The 10,319-nt window shown below is 40.6% G+C and overlaps 1 protein-coding gene across 1 annotated transcript; it reads left to right on the forward strand.

The window, feature by feature from the left end:
- The first annotated feature begins 6 nt into the window (after positions 1–6).
- Positions 7–10,278, forward strand: TXNDC9 (thioredoxin domain containing 9). Its single transcript, XM_058860192.1, has 5 exons — positions 7–271; positions 1,937–2,153; positions 4,297–4,415; positions 6,299–6,553; positions 8,741–10,278. The coding sequence occupies exons 2-5, from the start codon at positions 1,965–1,967 to the stop codon at positions 8,856–8,858; spliced, it is 681 nt and encodes a 226-aa protein (XP_058716175.1). The 5' UTR covers positions 7–271; positions 1,937–1,964; the 3' UTR covers positions 8,859–10,278.
- The last annotated feature ends 41 nt before the right edge of the window (positions 10,279–10,319 follow it).

Here is a 10,319-nt window from a genome sequence, read left to right on the forward strand (position 1 = left end):
GTGCGGCCTACACACACTCACACGCACGCACGCACGCACATACGCACGGATGCACGCACCCGGCACGGGGCGCGCGGGCCCTCGGGTCCGCAGCCAGTCAGCGCGTCGGGGGTAGTTCCGCGGGTGCGCGCGCGGCCTCCCGCAGGGACGCGCGCCCGCTTTCCCGGCCAATCATCGCGGTTGGGGGGCGTTCCACGAGCGCGCGGTCCGCCCCGCGGTGACTCTCGCGATAGCGGCGGAGGGGCGCGGCCGGCGCGCGAGGAAGCGGAGGGTGAGCGGCGGGTGCCGGGACCGGGTCGGGGTTGGGGTCGGGGTTGCGGCTGCGGCCGCGGGCGGCGACACCAGCAGCACCGCGCCTGGGGCAGGGCGGGCGGTGCGGCGCCCCTGGGAAGCCCGTCTTGAGCCGGGTGGGTGGGTTGTCTGTGGCGTTGTGTGTAGCGACTCCGCGGAGGGAGGCGCGCGGCGCCTGCGCAGTGTCCGCGCCGTGTGCCGCCTCCCTCGTCCGGGACCCCGGCGCCCCTTCTCGGCCGAGCGCGTCCCCGCCGGTGGTGCCGAGGCTCACGGCTGCGTAGAAGAAGCCTCTTGGCCTGCGGGGTTCCGCGACTTGGGAGCCGGGAGACTGCTGGGCAGCTCGGATTGCAGTGGGGACTGGCGGGGGTTGGTCCTGTTTTCCTTCCTGTTAGCTCGGAGGACGAGCCTCCCCTTGCCCCAGCTGAGCAGGGTCTCTCTGTCGCCTGGGGGACCTGCTGGTCTCTGATCCTTGCCGGCAAGGTTCGTGTTCCCTCTGGAAACACAAGAAAGGGGGAGGACAAACAGACTGTGGTTAGCAGCGTTGGGAAGAGGGAGTGTGGCGGTGACACGTGTGGCAGCGGGCTGGGCACTGCTGGTGCTGCGGTACCCCTCGACTGCTGCCGTGATCTGGGTACTTTTCCCGTCGTTACTTAAAATGTTTCTCATGCCTGCGTATGCAAGGTGTTGACAGAGCCAGTGCAGCTGGCAGTTCGCCTGCTTTGAAATACGGCCAAGAGAGTACCCTGGAACCCAAATTCAGTACGCCAGATCCGTGGTCAGAAGGTTGTCTGAGTAGGGTGACTGTGCATTGTCACTGTTTCAAAACTCTCAGTCACTGCACTGAGAATTTTCTGCAGTGTAAGTTTATTGGGGAGAGCAGTCGATTGTGTTGTCACAGCTCTTCGTGCACTCTCGTTAGTGTTTTGTGTCTTTTGATGTGTTTGGACAGGGAGAACTTTACAGAAAATTATTTTGTCTGTATTTCTTCACACAGCAATTAGGTAGTGGCTTTTAAATCCTCTTGCTGGCTGCCATAGGGTGCTGTTTGCAATAACAATTTTCTGGAACTAATTAAAACAGTATTGGCCTAGAGCATTTGCAGTTGAGCACCTTGTCTTTCTTGTAGCTGAGGAGTGTTAATTCAGATTTAAATATGTTAATGTGTCTGAGGGACTTAAAGTAATTGCATTTAAACTGCTGCCACAAACTTACATACTTACATACATACATATTGCTTGTCTTATTCTGAGACATACCTCCTTCCAGCAGCTTGAAGCTTTCCGACTGAATCTTCTTGTTTCAGAATATTTGTTAAAGTAGGTACATCTGGCTCAGGATGAGCATCCTTTTGGAACTGGTGAATTTTTCTTCTTTATATTAACAAGCAGTTTTAGGTTCCCATGTGCTTTCAGTAGCTGCTTTTGGGGCTGAAGTAATAGGACTTGACTTGTATCTTCACCATCTGTATTCAGGATGAAAGTATTTTCCAAAGTGGGTTGCAGCAAAGAACTATCTGCTAACTACTCCTGTTTTCAAATAGCAGAGCACTTTGTTTTTCTGTAGTGTGAACTGTAAGCAAAGAGTGATCAGAGTTTTAATTAAGTGTTTGTGTAAATGTTAATTCCTTGTATCACTGTTTCCACAGCTCTGAAGAGACCACTTTCCAGCTAAAGATGGCTGCTGATACCTCTGTTGATATCCTTCAAAAAGTTCTGGAGAATGAAATACTTCAGACCACCAAGGTTGTGGAAGAACATCTGGATGCTGAAATACAGAAGCTGGACCAAATGGATGAAGATGAATTGGAACGCCTTAAACAGAGGAGGCTTGAGGCCCTAAAAAAGAGCCAGCAGCAGAAACAAGTAATTTCTGTAGTACAGACTCTTCATGTGTAGAGACTAGTAACAGACTTTTTGGAAACCCTTGGGAAATTGTATATGTGAACTGTTCTAGGGTTGTCTGGTTGGTTTTGTGGATTTTTCCCTCTTTCTCTCCTTTCTATGCTTATTAATTTTAAATGATCCAGGCAAGTAAGTGTCTGTCCATGTGTGCGTGCTTTGTGTTTTAACAGGAGAGAAGCACCTCTGTGATTGTTACAATAAGGGTAGGATAACAAGTCTCATACAGAGATTTGAGTGTGTCCTTGTTCACTTAACATTGCTATTTGGAAGCACAAGTCTTTTGGACAACCTAGCCATAAGGCTTTAGGCTCCTTTTGAAGTGTCTTTCTTCTGAAGCTTCTGGACTGTTGCTACATGTGATATGTGCACTGCTGTTAAGGTATTTTGTAGAAGAGTGAAACAGGATTTTCTCTTGTTCCTAGGCTAGAGTCATTTGTCACACTCCTTCTAAGCCAATGAAATGTTGCCGTTGTATGACTGCTCATTTCTTCTTACAGGAAGGAAGTTCTCCCTTGGAACCTGACACCTCCTGTCAAATGAGGTGGTCTTTATGCTCCCTCTGAGCTCTTTCTGAACAGTAGTTTACACCATAATTTTGGTAACATATGGTGCGAGACCTGAATTCTAAGTAGGAAAGCTGTAGGTTTCTCAGCTTGTTCCATCTGAGCTAACCTAAACAAGAAATTGATTGTGGTGTAGGGAAAGTGACTTGGCTGAAAGGAGATGCCTGGCTGTGATGAAGTCCTTAAAAGCTGATGCCAGACTTGGAAATGGAAAATGTCATGGCATGGCTGGGATGCTGGGGGACAGGCAGCACCGGTAGCTTTGGCTCTGTAAACACGGAAGTGGAGAAAGTGGCACGCTATTTGCTTGTCTTCAGAAGTTGAATTTATATTTGATTCTAGTGTTTTCCTTTTTCAGAAGTCATAACTTTATTCACATGTCCTTGGATGTGAATATGTGATAGATCTCATGCAAAAACATTTTCATGTCATTTGGTCTTAAGTCACTGTTTTCACATACTTTCAAATGCAAATGTGAAGTAGGATACTGCTCAGTAAAAGGAGTTTGCTGTCACACTATTTTGGAATAAATTTGTGGAGAGGGAAATTAATGCATAATCACTGTTGAGGGAAAAGTGAGTTCTTGATTTGCAGCATGATGACTTCTTCATATGCTCATACTTCCATGAATTTTTAATGTATACAGTATTCAGGAGATTCTTTGTTCTATCTTAATTTAGCTTACAGGATATCTTTGGTTTGCTTGGAAACCTTTTTTTTTCTTTCACCTTCGTAAGACAAAACTGTAAGATTACGAACAGTGATTTATCTATATTTTTTCCCCCATTCAAAAATGAAGGTTTTTGTCAAATTTTGTCATACTGCACTACATTTAATCATTTAGATTAGTCTGTTTAAATACACTGCAATGAACTTTTAATAGTGCGGAGGCTGTGGATTTTTTTCTTAAGTGTGTTTGTCAAAAATGTGGAGGATTAGCTTTTTGGAAACTGTATTTGCACACTTAATCAGACAGTTTTTGAAGTTCCCTCTAAGTTTTAGCTTTGGCATTCTGTTTCTCAATTGATGTTATGACTAATGGTGCACATGTGTTTTCTGAATGATTTTATGTGAGCCTGGTTCATGTTAAGATCCCATCAGTGTATATTTGATAGGTAAACATCATCTATTGCACTTGAGTTAGTAGGCTTTTTTTCTCACTGACTTTTTTCGTAGAGTAAAAAATTAAAATAAATGTATTTGACTAAGTTTAAGACGAGTTCTTTGAGTGTACAAAAACATTTTCAAATGCTAAGAGTTTTTGTTGAATTCTTTGAACTAGTCTTGTCTTACTGAGAGGCTGCATTGCAGAATTTTATGTAGCTCTGTATAAGATTTGTATTTCCAAATAAGCTAAGTGGCCTTATCTGTGTATTTTCAAAATAAAACTAAAGGGGAAGAAGTAATTTGTTTCTCCACTACTGCATGAAGTGAGTTTTCACTGCAGGTCCCCTCTTCCATTTTCTAAAAGCTGTAGAGTTTGCACAATAGATAGACAAACAACCTCCATACTAATTATTTGCTTTTATGTTTTCCAAAAGGAGTGGCTTTCAAAAGGACATGGAGAATACAGAGAAATCCCAAGCGAGAGAGACTTCTTCCAGGAAGTCAAAGAAAGTAAAAATGTGGTTTGCCATTTCTATAGAGATACAACGTTCAGGTATAGTAAATAAGCTGTGCTGAAAAAACCTTTTGTTTAAAGATGTCTACAAAAACAGATGTGGTTTTTTTTTTCTTTTAAATCCCACTCATGAACAGGCATTTTTAGAAGTATTCATGTTGCTTTATTATAAATCTCAGTCACTTTTCAAGACATTTGCTTTTTTAAAATGTATTTTTTCACTACAGTTAATCTGAACATGATTTGACAACAATTAATACTCTGCTATATGGATAGTTGATTAGAACATAGGTGTATAACCTCTTTGGCAGTATTTGAGAGACTGCTGTGTTTCATTATTGATTTCGTTTGAGACAGCCGGGTCTGTAAATGTAGACCATACAAGAGCAGCATTTAAAAAAGACAGCTCTATTCCATCTATTATTCTAGAAAGAGTTATTCTCTTTAACAGAAAAAAAATATAACCAAAATCTTGTCTAGGCATCTTGAAAATTTAACTTTTTACTTTGGAATGGAAGGATCAGTTGCAGCTGCTTTCCCTTTGTGCCTGTGCCTTTGTGATTCTGTTTTTAGAGTGTGAGACACCTAGATCTGAGAATATGTGCTGACTCAGAATAGGAACCCAAACTAAGATGTCCCACTTCCTTGGGAGAATTTCAGAAGTTCTGGATTGTAGGCTGTTCATCACTGTGTCTCTCTCAATCAATGTGTTCTGTCACAATGCAGTTGCAAAGTAGAGTAGTTTATTGAAAGAGGAGCCAGCCAGTTGTCCTGGTTTTGGTTCTTGGGGTTTTTTTCCCCCCCCAAAGATGTTATGTTCTCCCTAGCTTATAGAAGCAGCCTCCATGTGAGAAATTGAAAGAGGTCAGTGAGGATTTTGCAGTGAGGTATCTGTGTCCTACATTTCCCAAGTGTTTAAAGCAGTTCTTTTTGGCTAGCTTTTACTCAAGAGTGAAAGGCTGTCACTGCAAATATAGTAGTAACTATGGGCAGGTTTGGGTTCTTGTTTCCTGAATCAGTGAGGTCTGTAGGCTCAGACAGGAAAGAAGGAACTTTGAGAAAGTGCTTTTTAACGTGTGTCATGCTGACAAACAGGTTGAAGCTCTTGTGTTTGGTTTACCAACCCCTGTATCAAGCTGCTTTCATCTTTGTCAGTCCAGCTTTTTGATCTGTCCAGCTCTCCTCTTGAGTTTAAGGACAGTCACATCACAGAGTTTATGCAGTTCTTGCCAAACCACTTAAAGACAACCCAGAAAGCTGAGATTGCAGGTGACAAGTCACAAATCTCTGTGATCAGACAAGTATTTTGAGCAGTTCACATCACTGCCCCATAGCTGAGAAACAGTAACTGTATGCTCACTCCTATTCCATGGCAATAGAGAAGCAGAGTATTTTTGCCTTTAGCACTAATGTGCAAAGCAGTCTGTGCAAATTGCTTTTTTTTTTCCACTTACACTGAGTTGCTGTATCTCAGCTGTGAAGGTAGTGACTGCAAAAATCCAAAACACTGTAACCCATTGAGAGTACTTCTCTGAAGAAATCTTCTATAGAGAAATTTTTCCAGTTGACAGGCAGTGAAGCTAGAACTGGAACAAGAGAAAGAAATGTCATCAGTAAGTGCAGGCCTCAAGAAATGAGAGCAAGGTTTCCAGGTGTATGGAAAGTAATTAGGAAGAAATTAGAGAAAGGGATGGTATAATAGTACAGCAGAGGTGCTCCAGGCTGTTCCACTATTAGTCATTAAATCCAGCTCCCTCTGAAACATAGTTTATCTTGAAACTAAATTCTCAATTACAAAGGTCACATCTAAGTAGTAACATGATAGAATTAGCTCTTTATTGCTCCTTTTAAACTTTCTCTCAAATGCATATTCTTCAGCTTATTCATTTTAACACTATATATTTCGGGTTAATTTTCCACAGGTGCCAAATAATGGACAAACATTTGACTGTATTGGCAAAAAAGCACATCGAGACAAAATTCTTGAAATTAAATGCTGAAAAATCTCCTTTCTTGTGCGAGAGATTGCGCATCAAAGTAATTCCCACTCTAGCACTAATAAAAGATGGAAAAACACAAGACTACATTGTGGGCTTTACTGACCTTGGTAACACTGATGACTTCACTACAGAAACCTTAGAATGGAGATTAGGCTGTGCAGACGTAATTAATTACAGGTAATTAAGTGTTTTGTGATTGTTTTCTTTTCAGATAAAATACAAAGAGAATGAGCTTGCAGATGGGAGAATCTGAAAGGTTGTAACTTCAATGTGTTGTACACTATAAAAAACATGTAAGAGTTTAATCTGGTTACTTAATCTGTGTGCTTCATCAAGGGAAAGAAGAGAATCTCTCTGGCGAAGTATTGAGACATTGTAATGAGCATTGAGTTGTTGTTTTTGTAGAGTAATAAAAATAAACCCAGTTCTTGTCATAAGGTGTATAGAGTCGCAGTGATGCTCTGAAATGGCTTCAGAATCATGCATCTAATGTAAGTCTATAGCATCTGTAGATGCTTCATGTCACAGTTGCAATGCAGTGAAGTCTGAGCATTTTTAATCCACTTCAGAGAAAACTCAGCAAGTCTTCCTTAAACTGCATCAGAGTCAGTATTACATACATTAATATACCTTTTTCTTCAACAAACAGTGCTGAAAATGGAAAATGATTTGAATAAGTGTAAAAAAATTAAGTAACAGTACAATATAATCATTATAAATACCTTGCTAAAGAGTACAGAACAAAAGGCAGTAGACCTTATCTGCCACCACAATAGGGCTAGCTTTACAGAAGAATTATTTACCAAAATTCTGCTTTCCTTTCCGATGTGGCTCAAACGTCATCTCTCTTTTTAGGTTAATTTTGCTATATTGTTTTGAATGTCTTTAGTGCTTTTGTAATTTTAAATTTCATTATCTGAATTTATTTAAATGTCTAATGAGCTAAAACTCTGGCAAGTATTGTATCTTAAAGCTAAATAAACTAGTACTCAATTTGGCTTAGTAACTGTTGAACTTTGGGTGAAATGACTGAAATTAATAATTTTAAAACAACTGATTTTTTCCAGTTTAGTAAAAAGCAAATATTCTAGACAGCAACCTGGGAAAAATCCTTCACTGGAGTTGTATCAAGCACCGCTGAATTTGCTAAACATTAATGCACTGGCTTATAGCATAATTTTACTTCTACTTGACTCTCCTAGTACTGTGTATTTGTTCTTAGCTCCTCATGGAGTGGGGGAATTTTGTTCTTCCTTCGTTTTGGCAGACCCTGGCTTTGCAATGAGAGCCACATTTCCACACTGTTCTGAAAATAGTCTCTCTGGAGTTCTTGAAAATAGGCCTCTTCAGAGCTTAGAAATAGTTCTTTTCCTTCAACATGTGGAATAGCAGATGGTAAAAGGGCATACTTTTTTTTAAGGGAAAAACTCTTCAGGTCAGAGTATTTGCCCAAAATCAGTATTCAAGTGGTATGTTGACATATGTAATGAAACTGTGATCAGTGAACTGTATATTGGGGATTAATATCAGCAAAATAGCATTAACATTTTGTAAAGAACTACAATTTTCTAAATACACCTTTACAGCTAATTCCAGAATGTTGTAATTGTTGTAATCACTCACTGATTGATTGGATGTGCTGACACTTGGATGCAAACCCCTCACAGGTCATGTGAGCAAAAGCAGGGCACACCCTTTATTGAGCAGCCAGAGGGGATTCCCCTTCTTGCGCAGTCCTGCTGGAAGAGAAGCAAGTGCTCCAGCTTTATGTGAAAACTTGCTGTTCCTAACAGGAAACACGGGTCCATTCCCAGGGACACACATGCTGGTGAGAGAGCCCCTGCAGGATCATGGGGGCACTCTGAGGTTTGAGTTCCCCCATAGTCCTGTGGATGTGCAGTTCTGTGGGGAAAATGCTCTGTCTGGCCTAGGCAGAGATAGCACTTCTGGCAAACTCCAGTTCTGACAACAAAGTCCCCATTAGCAACATTTTAGCTTCTTTTGTACTGGTAGCTCCTCACTAGTTTTGAAAAGTCTCTCTGTAATTCCCTGGTTACAGTTTAATTTGACAAATGGTTGTCTTTAGCATGATCAGTATCCAGGAAAAGCCTTTTCAGACAGTTTTTCTCTACAGCTCCACTGACAGTGCTGTTTACTTTCACACTGCTGTCTTAACTCCAGTTATCTAGGCTATTTTGACCAGGATGTGCTATGCAAGCAACACCACAGTGCTGCTTAGGGTGGCTGTAGCAAGTAGGCATTGTTCTCTTAGAATGTGTTTTTCTGGAGAAACAGGTCATTAGAGATGATGCTTACTGTCTGTATGAATATAACTAATCAACTTGTCTTACCCTTTTTCTGTAGTGGAAACTTGATGGACCCACCTTTTCAAAGTCAAAAGAAATATGGAACAAGCTTTACAAAGGTGGACAAGAAGACCATCAGAGGAAAGATATATGATTCAGATTCTGATGATGACTAGAAGAGCCACTAAATATATTTGTAAATCATCTTTTGTTTATGCGTGGTACATTTCTAAGAATGTTTTTTATAAAGCTTACTGCTTTTCATTACATCTGCATATAATTCTCATTTTTCTATACAGTTTTATACAACTGAGTCATAGCAGAAAAAAGCTTAAGTATTTTTTTTTCCTGTTTTAGAAGTCATTTGTAATTTTAAAATCTTAGTCCTTTTAACTAAGCAACATGGCAAATGATGAACTTAAGCCCTTTGTCTTAAGTATAAGTTTATGAAATGTTGTGAAGTAACTTAGAAACAGCTGTATGAAGTCAGACCGAAGGTCCCTCTGGCCCAGGATCCGGTCTCAGTGGCTGAAAGGAGATGCACAAGGAAGAATGGAGACAGGGTGACCAGATAGCAATGCTTCCCCACAACCTACTTTAAGCAATCTGTAGCTTGGGGAATGCCCTATCTGGGAGCATTTGCTGCTTAAAATAATGAAGAAAAAATCTCTTTAAATCCTCATAGTATCCAGGCATCCACATCATGTGACAAGGAGGCCATAGTTTAACTGGGTTGTGTGAGGAACTACTTCCTATTGTTTTCATAAAATCTGATGGGTTTTTTTTCTGTTTTTCTTTATTAAAGGAGGTAACAGACACTTAAAAAAATTGTTCTCCATCAGTTCCTCTTCCAGTTGTCTTTTAAAATTTATTATTGCTTACATTGTCAGTAAAGCACCACAAAATTGTTAGCAAAGAAATTGTGCATTTTAACAAATAATTGCTTATCTTATGGTGCCATATCATGCCATTGAATAAATTAACTGCATTGCACTATAAGTTGTAAAAACACTCATAACTTCTGTGAATTCTGAAATAGATGGCCAAGAGAAATGCCCTTTTACCATCTATGAATGCTGCATGCCAGAGCTGATACAGCAGGTAATAGCACAAAGCAGCAAGCATATTGAAAAGAGCCTTGTTCACGGGTTTGTATCATTCTGTGGTTGTGAATGTGTGGATTTTATAGCAGATGCTTTGTACAAGAGAGTAGAATAGAGAAAAGTATTTGGGAGAAACCTTGATTGTTAAGTTTAGATATAGTGCCGCATACTGTGTGCTGTTCTTCAGTAATGGACAGAATTTTTAAGAGAGATCTTCCTTGGACACAGTGTAAAATTCCTGGCTAGGTGAATAGTTGATGAGTTTTCTTTTCATTTTCAAAAAAAATGTTTGCTTTGTGCTGAAGGACCCTTTTGAGGTGGTACTTTGAATCCAGTTTGTTCAAAAAGCAGTGAAGTGGGTCTAGCCAGTCTTGCTGCCTTGTGGTAGAAAACACTTGTGATTGGGCCAGCCCAGCAATATATCTTTTTAAGTTTAAAAAATTATATTTTATTTCTGTTCATGTACATTGAAATAAAATTATTTTAATTCTAATGTTGACTACTGCATCCTTTCAAAGAAGGAGATCTAGGTGC

The sequence above is a fragment of the Poecile atricapillus genome, chromosome 1 (genome assembly GCF_030490865.1).
Source record: "Poecile atricapillus isolate bPoeAtr1 chromosome 1, bPoeAtr1.hap1, whole genome shotgun sequence".
NCBI classification, from domain to species: Eukaryota; Metazoa; Chordata; class Aves; order Passeriformes; family Paridae; genus Poecile; species Poecile atricapillus.